Here is a 21,819-nt window from a genome sequence, read left to right on the forward strand (position 1 = left end):
AGCGTTCAGGGCCTCCTCAGACCTGGTGCCTGCCGATCCCTCCCACCTCACCTTCGATTGCTCCCCAAGCTGTGCCCTCCAGACGCCCCTGCCCGCCTCTCCTTCTCCCTGTCTTCCCGCCCTAGATCATGCCCAGCCGGTGTTCCTCCTGCCGCTGGCCAGTGCCTCACCCCCGCCTTCCCAGTTCACACCCTGGAAGCGCTGGCGGGTCCCGGCACTGGTTGACACCTCTCTTCTGGGTGCTGGTCGCGGTCCCTCTCCGGGCACCTGCTGGGCTCGCGTGCCATCGCTGGTTTGCCACAGGTCGTCTCAGCTGGGATCCCTGACCAGCCCGTGAGCAGCTGTCACACCGAGACCGTGTTACACCCCACAGCACAGGCCCCACATGTAGCGTGATGCCAGACACTTGACGGGCACACGGTGTGTGCGTGAATTTAGAGAGGAGACAGCTGCTGATCATTGTGGACAAGCGCGAGGCTGGTGAGCATGGAGACTTCCCAGGAAAGCAGGACTGGAGCAGAGCCCTGAAGACATGAGGGGTTCCCAGGTGGCTCAACTGGTAAAGAATTCAGTGCGGAAGACCGGGTTCGATCCCTGGGTTGGGAAGATCCCCTGGAGAAGGGAGAGCCTACCCACTCCAGGACTCTGGCCTGGAGAATTCCAGGGACTGTCCATGGGGTCGCAAAGAGTTGGACCTGACTGAGTGACTATTTCTTTCTTTCTGGAGATGTGGTGTCTGTGAAACCTAGCTCTCACTTCACTCAAGCCTGTTCCTGCCTCATGGTGTGAACCCTGCTCACTTGCTTTCACATAATTCCACTTTCTCTTTCGTGTTCCTTGAGTCATAAACTTTCCTTGAAATTTTTTATCCTGTCCTTTGAGAAATAGGCATTCTTTTCTACATGAATTCCTGCCTTTGTGCTCCAGCTTCCTGTTTTACTCTATTTCGTGCCTCCTCCTCTTACCAGGGACTTTGACCCTCGAGAAGCCACTGCTCCTCTGTCAGCCCTGCCGTGGTATCTTCACACAGAAGCTGGAGAACTGTTGGAATCCCTCTAGGTTTCTCTCCTTTTAGTCTGCTTTCTCTTCTGGGAAACCTGGTGCCCACAACCCTACTGACCACCTTCTCCAGCCTGAACTTCCCTCTGGACCCTGGCCTGCGTTATCCAACCCCCTGCCTGCCTTCTCCAGCACCTCGAATTCAATATGTCTGAGTTGAACTCAAGGTCTTCACCCCAAGTCTGGTCCCCTCCTGGGCATCGCTGTCTTGTAGCGACACGGTCATCTATCCGGTCACGAGGGCTGGGAATCTGGGCAGCCAGCTGGACACCTCTCTGTCCTCTACCAGCACCATATCCGTGGGTTTCACCTCCTAAACTTCTCTCTGTCTGCCGCCTCTGCTATTCTTCTGCCACCTTCCCGGCCTGAGCTTTGCGACCTTTCATCTGCTTTCCTGCAGTCGCTTCCCAGGGGGCTCTGTGTGCCTGCTCAGGCCTCCCCCCAGTCCGTCCCCATATCATCCCAGGAAGTCCCTGAAAAGCAGATCTGATCATGTCACTCTCCAAACGAGGCAGATCAATGCTGTCTCTCCTGTGCTCTAAGAACCCAAGTCCCCCATGTGACGTGCAGAACCCCACGTGGCCCGGGCCCTGTGCGGATCTGTCCCCGGGTCCCCCATGCAGAGGACCCCACGTGGCCCGGGCCCTGTGCGGATCTGTCCCCAGATCCCCCATGCAGAGGACCCCACGTGGCCAGGCCCTGTGCGGATCTGTCCCCGGGTCCCCCATGCAGAGGACCCCACGTGGCCCGGGCCCTGTGCGGATCTGTCCCCGGTTCCCCCATGCAGAGGACCCCACGTGGCCCGGGCCCTGTGTGGATCCGGCCCTGGCTCCCTTGGTGCTCCCCTCGGAGGTGCTGACTGCCCTCCGCCTGTAGGCTTGTGCCTGGAACTCCCGTCTCCTTTCCCTCCTTCTGCCTCCTCTCTTCTCAGTTTCTTCAGAGTGAAACCTACTCATGATTCTTTGAAGAAACCCGCCCCCAACTTCCGTAAAATGGTTTATTCTGCCCACAGTGGGCACTCATAGCGCTCCATTTACTGAAAATCGTTTAATCTCCTGTGCAGTTTCTAATGACTCAGATTATACTACCTTCTGTTTTATTTTAGCATAATATTAAACTGTGCATCAACATCTTTTTTAACAAATACGTATCATTGTGAATTTCTCAAGTTTCGGACATTTAGGTTTCCCGTAATTCTTCACTATTAGGAGCTTCTTTATGCCTGAAATCCCACCCTCCCTGCCCTCCTCTTTGTACTTTGAATTATTTGTTTCCTTAGGAAAGATTTCTAGATGTGGAATTTCTCGGTTAAGGAGCTGGGCATGTTAAGGTTTATCCTCAGTCGTGCGCTGGCCGATGTCCGATCAGGCTCTCGGGGTGGGGTGCTGTGCTTTCGTGATGTCTGCTTACTTCCGTGGCCTCAGCTCTCTCACCGTGCCCCCCGCCCCCCGCCACTCTTGGGCTTCCAGTGCGTGGAGTCACGGGCTATGGAGCCGGGAAGGGCCAGTACCCGGTGGCCTCCCCCTGGGGGGCCAGCTCCCGCACCGCTGCTTCTGGTGACTCTGCCCGCAGACTGCCGATCTCCCTCAAGCTCGCAGTGTTCCCTGAGCAGCACTGAGTATTATATGCACTGGGCTGGCTGAGAATGGGCTTTGTCTAAGCTCTTTTTGCCCTCCAGTGTGGGTCCTGGTGGTGGCGCTGCTGCAGCTCTTCTGGGGTTCATGCTGATACAGCCCCTGACGCTGGCCCACCGCCCATCGTCAGGGAAAGCTTGCTTGATTGAGTCTCATTCTTTCTTCAGGACAGCTATTCGAGATTGAATGTTTGGGAAACATTTTGTCATTTTGGCAGCGTGAGCCTTCAGTTCTCGGGCTGTGAAATCTTAGGACGAGAGCACTAGCAAAGGAGCAGTAATTGGTCTACTGTGAGTTAGGGGCTGTTTCTTCATTCAGCGGTCTCCACATCATGGCCTCCATCGGTGACATCGCCACGCATGAGATCTCGGAACTTTTTTCCTATACTTTTAAAACACATGATCCCCTTTGTGCATTTCCTGTTACATTGAGCGTGTGGGTAATAGACAGCCATTTGTCAGATAAGCCTGTTTTATGGCATCAGTGTGGAAATTTCTCCAGACGCTCAAGTTGGCAATTTTGCCCTCTTTCTTTTCTCTCGTTGTACTTTTTTCGGCAAATTTCTGGGTGGATGGTAGCCAGATTATTACTGAACAACTTCAATGAATTGTATGCTCTCAGCCAAGGAGAAAGGAGTGTTTATTTCATAAACCTTCTAAACAGATTTTTTTTTTTTTTGCAATTACATTTTCTTTCTGCTGATTTCTCTTGTAAAAGGAAGTGATTTGCCCAAGTTCACACAATGAATTTGTGGCGAAGCCAGTTCTAGAATCCAGATCTCCTAGCCAATGGTTATTTCTGACTGCCATTTACAAAGTCTGTTTACCAAAATAGTTAAACTGGCTTGCTCAGCCTCATTTGGACTGAATCCTATAGTGATTAAGCTTGCAGGTTTGATTCCTAAAGCACTGAAAGATTTTGGGGTCACTTTTGAATCATCAGAGGACTATTTCATTGTGCTCAGCGTGGCGTCAAATGGATTCTGTCATCTTCCTCTCTGGACGCTTGCTCTTTGTACTTATGCGTGCCTCCTGTGGGTAGAGGAGTTCCTTTAAAACAGATTTGAGCTAACCTCTCTTTATAAATAAGTGGTAAATTTCTCTTTAGTGGTTTATTCCTTCTCTATAGCTCATTTTTAGGTCAGGTTGCTCTAAGAAACTTCTTCCTGGTCTTATCTAAAAGGATTTTTTTTTCTTACTACCTTCCTGCCTGGTTGCCTTTGTATTTAGTGTCAGAAATATGCTCATTTTTTGAAATTAAGCATCCACTTGTACTATCTAATGTCACATGCTAATTTATATAATTTAAATATCATTTAGTCTCAGCTCTACAGTTTCAGATGATGAAACCTAGACCCAGAGAATATTTGATTAAACTAGAACTTACCCTCCTTTTTCTCTGCCAGCTAAGAATTGATAACTTTGAAGCTGAAGGTAGGTGACCAACGGTGATAGACTGAACTGAACAAAGAGGTCGATGAATTTACTACCGTGGAATTTTTGTGGTTATAGTTATCGTTGGTTGAGTGCTTATCTTGTTCTTGGTCTCTGTGCCAAGTGCAGGTGAGTGTGACCCTATAGATGAGAATTTAAGGCGTAGAGAGGTGTAGGAAATTGCTGAAGATCAAAAGAGAGTAACTCAGAACATTTGATAACAGCCCAGGTTTATGGAGTTGTATTTGAAAATTGAAATGCAACATCTCTGTATGAATGGTATTTTCTGGATTGACATGTCTGGGTTCTTCCCAAATAAAAATTAAAGAGCCTTTAGACACCAGGTAAAATTGAACCTTAATATAGTCTGTGTTGTTTTGTAACCTATATAAGTTTTTTTTTTCTCCCCTCTTTAATGGCCTATAAAGCTTTATAATTCTGGAGTTAGAAGGACTCCTTTGAGATGGAATGATTTTACCACTTCATTTTACAGGCGAGGGAAGACCTTCCCCAAGGTCTTAGAATCAATTAGCGGCAGGATTAGAACCATACCCACTGGGGCTATAGCCAGCACTTTTTTTTTCCGCCCACCATCAGGCCATTCTCTTCTCTAAGCTCTTTCCAATGGTACAGTCGTTGAATGCCAGCTTCTCCCTTCTCCCCATTTTCTTGCTGGATAACAAAGTGATTAATGCCTTTGGTAAATTTTTTTAAGTGTGAAGTTGAAGCGATGATGACTTATTAAATGTAGTCAGCCTGACAGATGCCGTCTATCGCCGTCTATATGGGGGAACAAAACAAAAAGCTGCCCCCCATGTTGGTGATGGCCAGCTGGACCAGGAAAACTCCCGGAAGGTAGCGTGTCCATTCAGAGAGAGCGCGAGGCGGGGGCCTCCTCGGAGTGCTCGTGCTTGTCATAGGAAACGGTCTCTCAGACCATGCCCTCACCGTCTCACCCAGGAGAATCCCAGGGTTAAAACATCGCTGAGTGGAGAACCTGTAGTGTTGAGAAAGGAAAGAGTGGGGGCATCAGGGAGGAACTAGCCAGGTACTAGTTGTTGTTCATTTGCTCAGGCATGCCTGACTCTTTTTTGACCCCATGGACTGCAGCACACCAGGGTTCCCTGTCCATCATCATCTCCCAGAGCTTGCTCAAAGTCATGTCCATCGAGTCGGTGATGCCATCCTCTGTTGCCCTTTATCCTCCTCCCCTCCATCTTTCCCAGCATCAGGGTCTTTTCCAATGAGTCAGTTCTTCACATTAGGTGGCCAAAGTATTCAGCTTCAGCATCAGTCCTTCTAATGAATATTCAGGACTGATCTCCTTTGGGATGGACTGTGTGGATCTCCTTGCAGTCCAAGGGACTGTCAAGAGTCTCCTCCAACACTGCAGTTCAAAAGCATCAATTCTTAGGCGTTCAGCCTTCTTTATGGTCCATCTCTCACATCCATACATCCTCTAGCCTGGTACTAGGGGTGGAAAATTGAATACAGTTGATGCTAATAAGTTAATGGGTTTCTGCCAGCCACCGTCCTTCCCACCCTTTCACCACCCTTTCCCCCTCCCCCTGCTCCCTCTCTTCTTCCTCTCTTTTCACCGTTCATTTGCCTTCATTTGGTATATGCTGTGTATCTGTGAACTCATCATGGAGACCTGGAAGCTACTCCCTGCTCTGTAGATGCTCGCTCTCTTCTCTTTTTCTAATGACCTTGGAATAATTTTAGATTTACAGAAAAGCTGAAGTATGGTGCAGAGGCTACCCTCACCCATTTTAGTTTTCTCTGGTGTTGTCACCTTACATTATCACAGTACATTTGTCGGAAGTGAGAAACCAACGTTAATCCATAACCATTAACTGCACTCTGGAGTTCGTTCAGATTTCACCAGTGTTTCCATTCGCATCCTCCTTCGTGCCAGGATCCCATCCAGGAGACTGCATTCTGTTGTCATGTCTCCTCCTCTGGTCTCTAACTGTTCCTCAGACTTCTGTTGTTTTTAGTGACCGTCACAATTTTGAAGAGTATTGGTTCAGTTATTTTGGTCAAATGCCTCTTGGTTTGGGTTTGCCTGATGTTTACTTATGATTAAATGGGGTTATAGCAGTTGGGATTATTTTTGGAAAGAGTGCCCCAAAGGGAAGTGCCCTTGTCGTCACATCATGTATTAGCTACCTGAAACTCACATGACATTCCTGGTGGTGGTAAACATGATCACTTGTTTAAGGTAGAATTGGCCAGGTTTCTCCACTGCAAAATTATTCAGTCACTAAGGCATGTCTGATTCTTTGTGACCCCATGGACTGCAGCATGCCAGGCTCCCCTGTCCTTCACTATCTCCTGGAGTTTGCACAAACTCATGTCCATTGAGTCAGTGTTACCATTCAACCAGTTCATCCTCCGTTCCCCCCTTCTCCTCCTGCCCTCAATCTTTCCCAGCATCAGGGTCTTTTCCAGTGAGTTGGCTCTTCGAATCAGGTGGCCAAAGTATTGGAGCTTCAGCATTAGTCCTTCCAATGAATATTCAGTACTGATTTCCTTTAGGATTGGCTGGTTGGATCTCCTTGCTGTCCAATGAACTCTCAAGAATCTTCTCCAGCACCTCAGTTCAAAAGCATCAATTTTTCAGTGCTCAGCCTTCTTTATGGTCCAGTTCTCACAACTGTACATGACTCCCGGAAAAACCATAACTTTGGCTATACAGTTCTTAGTTGGCAAAATGATGTCTTAGCTTTTTAATACACTGTCTAGGTTTGTCATAGCTTTTTTTCTAAGGAAGAAGTGTCTTTTAATTTCATGGCTGCAGTCACCATCTGCAGTGATTTTAGAGCCCAGAAAATAAAAGCTGCCACTGTTTGCATTGTTTCCCCATCTATTTGCCATGAAGTGATGGGACCAAATGCCATGATCTTCGTTTTTTGAATGTTGAGTTTTAAGTCACCTTTTTCAGTCTCCTGTTTCACCTTCATCAAAAGGCTCTTTTTAGGTCCTTTTCACTTTCTGCCATTAGAGTGGTATCATCTTCTTATCTGAGGTTGTAGATATTTCTCCTGGCAATCTTGATTCCAGCTTGTGATTCGTTTAGCTGGGCACTTCACATGATGTACTCTGCTTATAAATTAAATAAGCAGGGTAACAATATACAGCCTTGATGTACTCCTTCCCCAATTTGAAACTAGTCCATTGTTCCTTGTCCAGTTCTAACTATTGCCTCTTGACCTGCATACAGGTTTCTCAGGAGACCTGTAGGTGGTCTGGTATTCCTATCTCTTTAAGAATTTTCCAGTTTGTTGTGGTCCATAAAGTCAAAGGCTTTTGTATAGTCAATGAAGCAGAAATAGATATTTTTCTGGAATTCCCTTGTTTTTCTAATATTGCAAAATTATCCCTACTGTTTTTTCTCTGGGAAAGAGTCACCAAGTCAAGCCCACACTCAGGGTGAAGAAGGATTAAGCTCTGTCCCTGGGGGGTCTGTATCTACATATATTGCTTGGAAACCTTCTGTAAGGAAGACTTGTCCCTTCCCCTTCAAATATTCGTCTCTTCATTTATGTCATTATGGACTCATAGGTATTTATTTTATATGTTGGGTTATAATCTAATACTGCATTCTTTATTCCGTTTCTCACCTTGTTCCAGCCTTGGGCACTGAGAGCTCTTTTCAGGTGTCTCTGGTGCCCCTTGAATGCCCCTGGCATTCTGTTTATTCAGCACTTTCTGGTGTACGCTCTGCTCCAGGCTCGTCTTCTGTTTTCCCTGCTGTGCTTGCTTGCTCACTCAGTCGTGTCCGACTCTTTGTGACCCCACGGACAGTAGCCCACCAGACTCCTCTGTCCATGGGATTTCCCAGGCAAGAACCCTGGAGTGGGTTGCCATTTCCTCCTCCATCCCTCCCCCACGCAGGGATTGAACTTGCTTCTCCTTTGTCCCCTGCATTGCCGGTGGATTCTGTACAACTGAGCCATCGAGGAAGCCCTTTTTTTCCCCTGCTCTAGCCGTAGGGTTACCCATGCGTCCAAAGAGCCCTGATTCCTTTTACTGGAGAACGGTATTTAGAAATGAAGGCCTCATTGTCTTTTGAGAGGAAGGAGACAGAAAAAGTGAAAGCTGTCCTGTATGATGTACAGAGGGATCAGGAAGCAGAGAAGACAGAGTGACGGCCTCCACTGGGGACAGTCTTCCTTAAAAAACACGGCGTTTGAAGTTCAGGCAGTGTTTCCAGATGGAGAGCAGGGCTGGGGGAGCTGGAAGGGGGAGGAGTGGGAGGAGGTGCAGGTGAGCAGTATCGAAGGCTCACCTTTTGAGTTTGGTCTGACTGTACGCTTCCTTACAGTGGTAGTGGCCCCTCTTTGACTTTTCTCATTACATGAAAATTAGCAATTTTCACAGACCGTATCTCTTTGAGACAGGATCTTCTCTGTGTGAGCCCTGACGATTGGCTGCCCTCCCACCCTCCCTCCCTGTCTTCCTTTCAGCCTTCCTTCTAAATGTGTCTAGTTCCTCACAGGGGGTGAAGGGAAGAATTTGACAACCCGAGCCATCAGGACTTTCTTTCGTCAGGTGTGAGGTCCTTTTGCTTTCTTCTCTTTCCTCCAGCCCTTCACCAAGTGTCTAATAGTTGATGCTTTTGCACACCCGGATTAATCGGAGAGGGGAGGGATTAGCAGGGTTTGTGCCGTGACCCTGACGCGGTCCCTGCCTCACTCGGAGTCCTTTCTGTTCGCAGATAACGGTTGGCGTGTACGACCCCTGTACCTTGGCGCAGCACCCCGGATGGCCTTTGAGGAACTTCTTGGTCCTGGCCGCCCACAGATGGTACTTATGTGTGTGTGTGTCCGTCTGCCCGCCTGTCTCTGTCAGTCTTTGACTATATGTTTTTGACCTTGCGTCTGACTCTGTCTATATTTCTGTTTTCCCAAATGGATTTTTTTTCATTGCTGATGTAGAAACCAGGTAACAAATCAGTACATTGTCATGACCCAGTTTCCATTGGTGGTGACCCTCTAAGCAGGTCTGTTACGGCGCTTCAGATTCCAATCGTATTGCGCTGAAGACGAGTAGGGTGGGTCAGGACCCACAGCCAGGGGATCCCCATCCTGAGCTTCTCTAGCCCCCACTCCAGCTGAGTTGTGTTCAGGAAGGGTTTTCTTATTGCTACCGTCCTCCCTTTCCCCCGAACCTAAACTGAATAAAACAGAGGGTAGTGCACATTTGAAAAGATGCCCAACATCGTTAGTCATCCAGGAAATAAAATATAACAAGACAGTACTCGTTAATAAAGATAGTAAGATGCTGTTATGAAAGATACTACCACACACTCACCAGATAATGAGATACTCACCAGACTGAGTTTAAAAAGATGACAATATCAAGTGTTGTTGGCGATGTGGATGAATTGGAACCCTCAGACATCGCTGGGTATGTGTTTGGAACTATCTCCCAAAGTTAGAAATTGTCTACAGCTCAGCAGTTTCCCTCTCAGGTGCATAAAGCACAGAAATGCACCCTCAGATGCAAGCAAGACACCTATACGGGAATGCCGATAGCAGCGTTGTTCTTTATAACCTAACACTGGAAATAACCCAGATCTCCTTGAACAATGAAATGGATAATACAGTGGGGTGTATTCACTGCCATGGGATGCAGTGTTGTAGTCAGCCTGAGTGAATTACTGGTACACTTATCAACACGGATGAGTTTAAAAAGCATAGTGTTGACTGAAAGAGGCTGGACCTTTTAAGTTAAAACTTAAGTTCCTACTTAGAAGTTAGAGTAGGACTTAGAGGTTAGAGTAGGAGTTACTGGTGAAAGGGCTGTTTAAGGACTGGGAGGAAGCATGAGACAAGCTCCTGTGGGTTTAGGATTTGGGTATTTACATCTGTGTGTGCTTTACTTAGATAACCATGTCCACTGGGAGATAGCTAGATCGTAGAGCTTCCCCAGAAGGAGAGGGTTACACGTGCTTATCCTGGTGGTGAGTCTGTGTAGGCTTGGGCTTCCTCACCACGGCCCGCTCTGTAAGCTCCTGTGGGAGAAGGGGGACCGGAGGAACTCATGCTTGTCTTGTTGTAATGTCTTGTGAGCTTCTTTCCCCCTGCATTCAAGATTCATTTGTCAGAATTATTTCTGTGCAATATGAAATCGTTATGTAAAACTCACCTAGAAAGAAATCAGAGCCCGTTCCACACCCAGGCTCTAGACGCTTGGACAAAGGGAGCATATGTGGATGTGCTCAGAATCTCAGAGGTGAAGGCTGTTTCCCCCAAGGATGTCAGGGCGGTGTACTTACAGTGACTTGAATCCTCTCCAGCTGGGTTTGCCGAAGCTCTTACGTGAGCTCTCTCTTTTCCTTCCTTGAAAAAACCGAAACATAAACATCCGGGGCCGACACCAGGAGTGGCAGTTTCCAGTCCGTGGAAGTGGTCTGCTTCCGGGACCGCACCCTGCAGGGGGTGAGAGACGTCGCTCACAGCATTGTCTTCGAAGTGAAGCTCCCAGAGATGGCATTCAGCCCAGGTAATTTGCCACCTTGGAGGACGCACATAATTACCATTTATCAGAAACCCAGTCAGTTCAGGTCAGTTCAGTCGCTCAGTTGTATCCAACTCTTTGTGACCCCATGGACTGCAGCACGCCAGGCGTCCCTCTCGGTCACCAACTCACAGAGCTTGTTCAAACCCATGTCCTTCGAGTCAGTGATGCCATCCAACCATCTCATCCTCTGTCATCCCCTTTTCCGCCCACCTTCGATCTTTCCCAGCATCAGGGTCTTTTCAAATGTGTCAACTCTTCGTATCAGGTGGCCAAAGCATTGAAGCTTCAGCTTCAGCATCAGTCTTTCCAATGAATATTCAGGACTGATTGCCTTTAGGATGGACTGCTTGGATCTCCTTGCAGTCTAAGGGACTCTCAAGAGTCTTCTCCAACATCACAGTTCAAAAGCATCAATTCTTTGGCTCTCAGCTTTCTTTATGGTTCAACTCTCACATCCATATATGACTACTGAAAAAGCCATAGCTTTGTCTAGATGGACCTTTTTTGGCAAAGCGATGTCTCTGCTCTTTAATATGCTGTCTAGGTTGGTCATAGCTTTTCTTCCAAGGAGCAAGCGTCCTTTAATTTCCTGGGTGCAGTCACTGCCTGCAATGATTTTAGATCCCAAAAAACCAATCAGGCCTCGCTTTTCTTCCCTCCGTTTACAATGACAGTGGAGGTGAACCACAGCTCCTGCCTCTTTGTCATTGGGAATGTGTCCCTGGAACGAAGGGCAGAGATTCCCATCCGTTGTACAGATGGGAACAAAGGCAGAGATTCTCCCCGGGAAATTCCCTCAAGGCAGTTTTTTCAGCCCTGAGGATTTTTTTTCCTTTATTTTTTGTTTTTGGTTAACAAAAGTATCTTTATTCCTTGCCCTTCTTACAGGAAGAATGAAGTATTAATGCACCTACATTTTTATTTGTTACAAAATATGTGTGTGATCTTATTCTCCATAAACTAGTCAGCAAAAGTGCCATTTCTCCTTCCACATTTAATGTTCTTCATCTTATCCCCATGTCATAAGTTAGGAAATGCAGGCTCACAGATATGTTTTTTATATATATATATATATATATATATATATATATATATATAGAGAGAGAGAGAGAGAGAGAGAGAGAGAGAGAGATGTGTTTATGTATAGATGGTCCTGCATTTATCTCTATGTCTACCTTGAGGTACACATCACAAAGACAGAATAACATACTCAAATTTGAGTGGAAGTAAAGGAAGTGATAGCCATCTCGTGGAGCACCCCTCAGGAGGAATCTGACTCCTGTGTAAATGATGGATGCTGTGAGGGCATACTGTAGTTGCTTCATAAATGCTAATTTATGGTAAGTTCCTATCTTACCCAAAGTTCAGAACTCTTTCCAAGATGACCCCTTCAGCTTTCTTTGTATGGCGAACTCTTCAGAGTACTTTTATATACTTAGATGGTTTAATTTGCTCCTGTGTTATAGCATCTGCATTGTCCCAAGGCACACTGCTTTCTTCAGTCCGTGAGTCATGTGCCTTACTGTGGGTGTGTGTTTTGGGGATGAGGAGTGTTAAAATCTCTGCTTGGTCAGGCAAAAGAAGAAGCTGTTTACTCTTGAGTTTGGAGCCTTAAGGTATCTTTTGTCTTTCCACTGTCTTTTCTTGTTGCTGTTTAGTCGCTCAGTCGTGTCTGACTCAGTCCTGGCGACCCCATGGACTGACGCACGCCAGGCTTCCCTGTCCTTCACCAACACCCAGAGCTTGCTCAAACTCATGTCCATCTAGTCGGTGTTGCCATTCAACCATCTCATCCTCTGTTGCCCCCTTCTCCTCCTGCCCTCGGTCCTTCCCAGCATTAGGGTCGCTTCTAGTGCGTCGTCTTTGGACGTTTGCATTTGATTTAGCACCCTCTCCTGCGTACCACCTTTGGGGAGAGGCACTTTGCTTTCCATTTTTAAGATGAAGTCACTGAATGGCTCTCTGATCCCCGCGATATCACGGATGCTTGGTGAAGCTGGCAAACCCAGGATACCCATGCACTTCCACTTGAGAAAGCGGTTTTCTGTAGCACAGTGGTGCCTCCAAGTCTTTACACTTGATACCAAGCGTAGATGGTTTAGTTTAAGAAAGGCAAATGTTCCTGATGCAGATTGATGTTCTCCGGCTTAGCTGCAAATAAAACTTTATAATAAATAAAATCCTGTATTGTAATGTGAACTGAAGGTATTAGCACGGTAGTATCTTTTAACATTTCTGAGACATCCCATAGCTACAGTGACAGGGTCGTAAGAAATACAGTTTTGAACATCCTGTAGCTTCTGCTGCTGTCCGGGTGCCGCCAGGCTCTCTGGCCTTTGCTGACCCAGAGTATTCCTGCAGCTGGCTGGGCAGGGCGGACACGGCTCAGAGTGGGGGCCCCTCCTTTCAGTTCCTGTCCTTGATGTGCAACTTTGGCCAGCTCTCCTCTTTGTCCAACTAGGGGAGAACACGGCCTTATTTTCCCCTAAAAATTTTTTTTCTCATCAGTTTGGGGTATGTCTTATGGATGTAGATTAGATGGAAGCAGGGGGCTTCCCTGGTGGCACAGATGGTAAAGAGTCCGCCTGCAGTGCAGGAGACCTGGGTTTGATCCCTGGGTGGGGAAGACCCCCTGGAGGGGGGCATGGCAACTCACTCCAGTATTCTCGCCTCGAGAATCCTATGGACAGAAGAGCCTGGCGGGCTACAGTCCGTGGGGTCGAGAAGAGTCAGACAGGACTGAGCACAGCACATGGTATTTTTAAAAAATCATCAATAAGTTTAAAGTACATCTGATTTCATTAAAATGGCTGTAACATCTTGAGTACAGAGAGGTTTTAATTTGCGATGACATTTTGTTTTTGTTTTATGCTTTCTTATCTGTAATAGGAGCAAGCTTAGATTGGAGTTATTAATCATAGTACTAGACTGTGTTTCTAAAGTTCCTGTCAAATTTCTGTGCCATGTGTTAAAGAAACATTTTTTAATTTAATGTAAGAACAGTAAGGAAATCAAACAAAATGTGAATCAGTAACAGGTTTGAACTTTTTTTTTCCCCCAGAAGAATAATTCTGGAGTTCTTCTTCTCTTTAAGATCTCAAATCTATTATTTCAGCTTTAATTTTTTTGTGATGTAAAAAAAGGACCAGGCCATAGTACCTGAGCTAGAATAGGAAGGGGCGTTTGTCTTCTGGCTTCCTGCTGTGAAAGATGCCCCCAGCCAAGTAGCTTTTGAAGCTACTTGATTTTCCACTGGTCATCCTAGCCCAGAAATAAAAAATTGTGTAAAGGAAATTAATACCCTTGGCCCCATAATTAAATTGAGCAATATTATTTTGAGAAACAAAGGTTAAAAGCTAATAGGTCCAAGGAAAGGAAAACAGGGTGTTGATAGAAATATAAAATTAGGAGAATTTCCAAAGAAAGCCAGTGTACAATTAGTGACAAATGTAAAATTCCTGCCAGTTGTCCTAAAATACCTCCGAACCTTAAATCCAGGAGCTCCCGTCTCTTCAGAGACTGTTAGTTAAAGCAGATACTGGAGATGGTGCTGGAAGGGTAGCTGGCTGGGTGAACTCCCTGAGAAGGAGTTGAGACTGTCTTCTGAACTTGGGGGATTCAGTGAGGAAGGGAAAGTGGCTGAGGTCCCCAGGTGCGGGGAGTATAGGCGTGGGTGGCCCCCTTGCGCAGGAGTTACAAGGCCATATTTCCACCAAGGAAGCCAGGATTCCACTGAGGTATTCCACAGAGCACTTGGGATTTTTTTTTTTTTTTTTTTTGAGAGGATTTTGCAGTAGTGGAATAGAGCAGCAGTTCCCTGAATGTGTCCCGTGGGGCTTTAATCAGTGTTACGAGGTGAGGGAGTTACGGAGAGCTCCTTTCCTGCAGGTCTCTCTGAGCTTCATCTCCACCACGTGGGAGGGACTGTCCAGGTGGGGGCGGGGCAGACGGAGCCGCAGGTAGGGTGGGAAGCATTTCCCAGGCCAGCTGGCCACAGGATCTTCATCCTCGCAGAGCTTTGCATGGGGGAGGCATTTTGAGAACGGCTGGAATTGGAGTTGCAGAATACCACCCCCCACCCCCCCCCCCACCCCCGGCAGCAGAGGTTAAAAGAGATCAGCAGAGAAGGGAAAAGTCAGAGGAGAGGAGAGTCTTAGGGGAGAGGACAGCTTGGCAGAGGAGCAGTCCCTGGACTGAGGTCTGTAGACAGGTAGACGCGCCATGGTGGACAGGGTCACAGAGCAACTGGGTGACGTAGGATGAGGAGCGGAAGGGGCACGCTGACCTGGATGGGAAGGTGTGCTGCAGGCACACTGCCGGGGCTTCCTCAGGTGAAGACCCCTCCACAGGCTTAGACCCGCTCCAAGTATAGTTTTTTTTTTTGAGCAGCTTCCAGTAGCTGCAGAAGTTGAGGCAACTCAGGGCAGAGTCAGGGCTCTTTCAGAAGCCCCTGTGTAGGAAGACCGTGCTTGGGTCTGGGGGTCTCTAAACAAGACTCCTCGTGGCCCAGGGACACGAGGAGGCAGCCAAGGCCAGTGGATGCAAATTCAGGCCTGCAGGCCTCCTTGAAAAAGACGCGGACTGAGAGCCCATCCAGGTGTGAGCCATCTTGCTGCTTGGACTCATTCTCTAGCCTTCTTTCCTTCGCTGAAATCATTGTTTTATCTGTCTGCAGATTGTCCCAAGGCAGTCGGATGGGAGAAGAACCAAAAGGGAGGCATGGGCCCGAGGATGGTGAACCTCAGCGAGTGCATGGACCCTAAAAGGTACAGCTTGGAAGCTGCTCCCGCTGAGCGCATCGCCCAGTTCAGGCGGAGTTGGGGGGCTTGCAGGGGGGAAGGGGCACATCAGTAAGTGTGTTCATTCGCTCTTGGCCGCCTCCTGATTTGAGTTTGGTTGTGAGAATGAATATCAATGATGGATATCTGAAGGGCAGACAGCGTCTGTTTTTCTGGACATCCTAAATGTTGTTCTGGCTTCAAGCCCACCCTCTCAGACCTGTGCACCTACTCCACCTGTTGTCCTTTATTCACTCCCCTTCACTTGTGTTCCATTAGCCTACAGGGAAGGCCATGGTGAGAAATATTTCACAGAAACCAGTTTTGTGCTGAAGGGACGATGTAAGTACTCCCTCTACTGAGGGGACAGAAATTTCTCTGTGTTCAGTATTAGAAAAACGTTTCCTCTTAAGCGGCTGGTGTGGTTTTAGCCCTGGACATGATAACCCCTGTAACCAGTCAGGCTTCCCATTTCACCTGGGCTCCTGGGAGCTCCGGATCAGACGGGGGCCCGTCACGGTGCAGTTGCTGAGGACTGTGGAGGCGTGCACCACTCTGTGTGGTCACCGCTGGCCCCCTCGCTTACCCTCCAGCCTCGTCTTACTTGTCCTTTGATCCTGATTCCCTCCGTTACTTGTTTCTTATCTTCTCACACAAGCTACTTTCTTTCTAAAAAAGGACAAGATTGGGGGCCTACGAGGGTGACTGGCTACATAAATAAATGATTCCCTCCTTTTCTAGGTTAGCTGAGTCATCGGTAGATCTCAACCTCAAGCTGATGTGTTGGAGATTGGTCCCCACTCTGGACTTAGACAAGGTGGTGTCTGCCAAGTGTCTGCTGCTTGGAGCCGGCACCTTGGGTTGTAACGTAGCCCGGACGTTGATGGTGAGTTTGCAGGGGTCGAATGGCGCCTCTCAAGCTGTGGCTTCTCTTCTTTCACTACACAGTCTACCCTCCGGACTTGTGGGTTTCGCATCCAAGGAAGGCATTTTTGTTTTTTAAGAAAAAAAAAAAGAAAGGCACCCAAACCAAAAATTAACCAACTAAACAACCCCAACAGCCAAGCATGCATCTCTATTTTTTTTTTTTTGTCTTTTTGTTGTATTTCCCCTTCCTTTTTTCCCTTTTCTCCCCCCTGGGTTATTGCTCAGTTTTGACTGAAGTTTACGGTTAAAAAAAAAAAAAATTGTTTTCCAGCCTGCCTTGATCTTCAATCAGGAGTTCATTGACTCAAAAAAAAAAAATAAAAAGAATCTCTGGCTGGTTCCAGGGGCTCCTGGAACCCACCCCCCTTGGATATCAGGAACGACAGACTGTGCCTGAGTGCCTTTCTCCTCCTTGTCTCCCTCCCTCCCTCCCTCCTTTCTTTTCTCAGTGTCTCTTTCAGTATAAAAGGAACACATGCTTTTGTTATAAGGTGGAAGCAAGATATCTGCCTCCACTCTCCTCCCAAGTCACTTCCCAGACTTCGTCGAGTGCTATGGAGCATCTTTCCCTGTAATTTTCATAGGCGTGTGCTAATACAGAGAGGCACTGGTCATCTTTGCTCTTATTTAGTTATTTCTATTTGCAAAGCTTGGATCATTGCAACCTGTCTATAGCAAGTTTCTTTTTTTAACTCAATAGAACAATAATTGTGGTTCTCTTTCTATTTATTCCATTTTATGTTTATGTAGAATTTTGTTATGTGCTGTGCTATGCTTAGTCACCCACTCATGTCTTGACTCTTCAACCCCATGGGTTGTAGCCCACCAGGCTCCCCTGTCCATGGAAATTCTCCAGGCAAGAATCCTGGAGTGGGTTGCCATGCCCTCCTCCAGGGAATCTTCCCAACCCAGGGATCAAACACAGGTCTCCCGCATTGCAGGCGGATTCTTCACTGTCTGAGCCACCAGGGAAGCCCATTGTTAATATGACTTGTCTTCAGTTCATTTAATCAATTTCAACATATTTTTCTTTTAGAGATGCTGTTGAAATGAACATTCTTATACCTTTACATGTCCATGGGATTATTTCTTTAGGAAAAAAACTCTAGAAATAGAACTACTATGTTAGAGAGAATGTAAAACAGCTTTTTTGTTTGCATTTCTTTAATTACTGAGGGTTAGTCTTTAGTTTGATTTCATTTGTGAATTTTGTTTGTTCTGTTCATGTCCTTTAGGCTGTTTCTTGTATCTTGACTTGGAGTACTTTTTTTTATGGGTTTCTCGGTTGCTAAGTCACATCTGATTTTTTGAGACCCCATGGACTGCAGCATGCCAGGCTCCTCTTGTCCTCCACTGTGTCCTGGAGTTTGCTCAGATTCATGTCCATTGAGTCAGTGATGCTATCCAACCGTCTCATCTTCTGCCAAACCCTTTTCCTTTTTTATGGATATTAACCGTTTTTCTGTAATATAATGCAAGTATTTTTCTCCATTTATTTATCTTTAGCCATGTAAAGGTTTTTAAAAATTTAATGTTATTGAATACATTAATCTTTTCCTTCATGGTTTATAGAACTCTTATTTTTATGTTTAGATCTTTATTAATGTGGAATTTATTTTTTGTTTTATGAAATTTAACAATAACATTTTTTAATAGTCATTTATTTTAATGTCATTCATTCACTAATACAAATCTCATTTTTACACCTTTATTAAACTCTAAATTCCTTTATACCTGAGTCTCTTTTTGGAGTCTATTTTTATTCCACCATTCTCTTTGTTTATTCCTGCATTATTACTCATAGCTTTCACTCAAATTGCAATGAATTTATAGATAAATTGGAAGAGATTAACATCTTTACAATATTGATCCTTCGTTTCAGAAGCATTGTATATCTCTTAAATTATTTAAATCATCTTTGTAGCATTTTATTTATTTAGGTTTCCCACATGCCTCATTTAGTTAGTTTTCACATATTTAACTTCTTTTTCTTTTAAAGATACGTTCCTCCCACTAAATTTTCCAATTGACTCTTACTGGGATGAATATATAAGAAAGATAGTGAGTTTTGAATGTTTATCTTCTGTCTAGTCATCTTTCTAAACTTTCTTGGCTATGACAGTTTTTTGTTTGATTCTTTTGAATTTTCTAGGTTGATAAGTGCTCCTCACCAATATCTATATTGGTTTCTTTTCCTTGTCTTATAGGATTGACTAGGACTCTATAGCAGTGGTGAGGAACAGTGATGAGAGTTAGCACACTCATTTGGTTACTGATTTCAGTGAGAAACTTCTTGTTTTTTCCTTTAGTTTTGATACATGATATTGGTTTCTGCTAATATTCTTTTGTAAGTTAAGGAGACAGATTTTTCTTTCTAGTTTACTGTGAGTTTGTATCAGAAATGATTGTTGAGCTTCATTATCAAATACATCTATCAAGATAATCTAAGTATTTTAATGCTGAGCATTCCTGGGAAAAACTCTATTTGTTCATAGTTTGTTATTCTTCTAATATACAGTGGAGTTCAGCTGGTAATGTCTTACTGCTAAGCTTTCCATATGTATTAATAAGTCAGATTGGTTTATAGTAATGTTTTTCTTTTCCTTTCTGGTGTCATTGTTTATCTTATAGCTGAATTACACTACTTTTATAAAATAAAACTTTCTGCCTACTATTTTCTATGCGGCAGGACAGATTTAGTGTATGAAGTATCAGTTCCTTGATGGTTTGGTGAAATTCAGTTATAAATCCAGCTCAGCGTGATGCCTTTGGAATTTTGTTAGCGATGAGAGCAGGGAATCTGTGGGAACTTTTAGAAATGTTTCTATGGTCACTGACCTTTTAGATTTTATACCTCTTTTGAGTCAGTTTAGTCATGTTGTTTTCCTAGAAAATCATTCATTTCATCTCAATTTGAAAATTAATTGATATAAAATACATATAGTATTCTCTTGCCATCTTTTCCATCTTTTATTTATCTTATTTATTATCTATTTATTTATGTTTGGCTGTGCTGCACATATGTGTGGGATATTAGTTCCCTGACCAGGGATTGAGTGGGATCCCTGTAGTGGAAGCTCAGAGTCTTAAGTACTGACCCCCAGGGAAGTTCCTGTCTTCTCTTTAGTAGTGGTAGTGTTAGTGGCTCAGTCTTGTCCAACTCTTTGTGACCCCATGGGCTGTAGCCAGTCAGGATCCTCTGTTTATGGGATTCTCAGGCAAGAATACTGGGGTGGGTTGCCATTCCCTTCTCTAGGGGATCTTCCCAGCCCAGGGATCGAGCCAGGTCTCCTGTATTGCAGGCAGATTCTTTACCACCTGAGCTGTATTCCTAATGTTGAATATTTTTGTTTTCTCTTTTTTCCTGTTATTCAGACTTTTCAGATAGGCTTGTCTTTCCAGAAAATTAAATCCTTGGTCTCTTTTTTTCTGTAATTTTTGTTTTGGTTTGTTTCCAGATTCACTACTATCCACTTTTTATTAATTTCTTCATCTTTTTATAGGAATTTATTTCATTCTTTCCCTAACTTCCAAAATTAGGTACATAGGTTTTCCCAGCACTTTTTAAATTATGAAGTCAGTATAGATCTAGATCCATTATAGAAAATTTCTACAGTGTAAGAGTTATGTGGCAGAAAAAGAAGACCCATTTTTCTACTACTTTATCACTTGTTTCCTTTCAGTGTTTAACATATATTTAAATTTTTTATTTGATATGTAAAAATGTCCCTTGTTTTTATCAGTTACACAAAACACTTTCTAATATTGTTAAAAAGAATACCTAAAAATCTTTTTTAATGGCTGTAGAATCAGTTCAGTTCAGTTTCTCAGTCGTGTCCAACTCTTTGTGGTCCCATGAACCACAGCATGCCAGGCCTCCCTGTCCATCATCAACTCCGAGAGCTTGTTCAAACTCATGTCCATCGAGTCAGTGATGCCACCCAACCATCTCATCCTCTGTCATCCCCTTCTTCTCCTGTCTTCCATCTTTCCCAGCATCAGGATCTTTTCAGATGAGTTGACTCTTTGTATCAGGTGGCCAAAGTATTCAAGTTTCAGCTTCAGCATCAGCCCTTCCAATGAATATTCAGGACTGATTTCCTTTAGGATGTTGGCTGGTTGGATCTCCATGCAGTCCAAGGGACTCTCAAGAGTCTTCTCCAACACCACAGTTCAAAAGCATCAGTTCTTCAGTGTTCAGCTTTCTTTATGGTCCAACTCTCACATCCATACACGATTACTAGAAAAACCATAGCTTTGACTAGACGGACCTTTGTCGGCAAAGTAATGTTTCTGCTTTTTTAATATGCTGTCTAGTTTGGTCATAACTCTTCTTCCAAGGAGCAAGCGTCTTTTTAATTTCATGGCTGCAGTCACCATCTGCAGTGATTTTGGAGTCCCCCAAAATAAAGTCTGTCACTACTTTCATCGTTTCCCCATGTATTTGCCATGGAGTGATGGGACTGGATGCCATGATCTTTGTTTTTGAACGTTGAGTTTTAAGCCAACTTTTTCACTCTCCTCTTTCACTTTCATCAAGAGGTTCTTTAGTTTCTCTTTATTTTCTGCCATAAGGGTGGTGTCATCTGCGTATCTGAGGTTATTGATATTTCTCCTGGCAGTCTTGATTCCAGGATGTGCTTTATCCACCTTGGCATTTCGCATGATCTACTCTGCACAGAAGTTAAATAATCAGGGTGACAATATACAGCCTTGACATACTCCCTTCCCAATTTGGAACCAGTCTATTGTTCCATGTCCAGTTCTAACTGTTGCTTCTTGACCTGCATACAGATTTCTCAGGAGGCAGATAAGATGGTCTGGTATTTCCATCTCTTTAAGAATTTTCCATAGTTTGTTGTGATTCACACAGTCAAAAGCTTTGGCGTAGTCAGTAAAGCATAAGTAAATGTTTTTCTGGAACTCTCTTGCTTTTCTATGATTCATTAGATGTTGGTTGGCAACAGGAAGTTGGCTGTAGAATATGCCTTCTTATATGATGAAACATGATTTACTGATACATTCTTCTATTTTTAGGCATTAACATTGCTTTCAATCTTTTACAACTATAAATTATTTTATAGAGAACATCTTGGTGATTTCATTTTTGTCAATATTTTTAATTGTTTCCTAAGGTAGATTGCTGGAAATAGATTGATATGATTGATATGAGCATGTAAAAAATTCTAGAATCATATTGCCAGATTGCTTTCCAGAAGAGTGATACCAGTTTACATTCTCAGTCAATGAAATCTCAGTGAAATAAAATACCAGTATTACATTCTCAATCATTAAAACCCCATCCTCACTAGCATTGAGTATTGTAATTTTCTTTAATCTTTGCCAATTAGCCATTACACCGAATGTGCTTAGCCCGCTGGAGAAGGGATAGGCTACCCTCTCCAGTATTCTTGGGCTTCCCTTGTGGCTCAGCTGGTAAAGAATCCCCCTGCAGTG

General features: G+C 44.8%; 1 protein-coding gene across 3 annotated transcripts in view; it reads left to right on the top strand.

The window, feature by feature from the left end:
• Window positions 1-21,819, top strand: part of ATG7 (autophagy related 7) — a 246,400-nt gene that overhangs the window by 20,938 nt on the left and 203,643 nt on the right. For all 3 annotated transcript variants that reach the window (XM_065933893.1, XM_065933895.1, XM_065933894.1), the window contains exons 8-11: window positions 8,850-8,938; window positions 10,518-10,639; window positions 15,333-15,423; window positions 16,177-16,321. In XM_065933893.1, coding sequence (XP_065789965.1) covers window positions 8,850-8,938; window positions 10,518-10,639; window positions 15,333-15,423; window positions 16,177-16,321 — 447 coding nt within the window. The remainder of the gene's footprint in view (window positions 1-8,849; window positions 8,939-10,517; window positions 10,640-15,332; window positions 15,424-16,176; window positions 16,322-21,819) is intronic.

This window comes from Muntiacus reevesi, chromosome 4 (assembly GCF_963930625.1).
Source record: "Muntiacus reevesi chromosome 4, mMunRee1.1, whole genome shotgun sequence".
Classification (NCBI taxonomy): domain Eukaryota; kingdom Metazoa; phylum Chordata; class Mammalia; order Artiodactyla; family Cervidae; genus Muntiacus; species Muntiacus reevesi.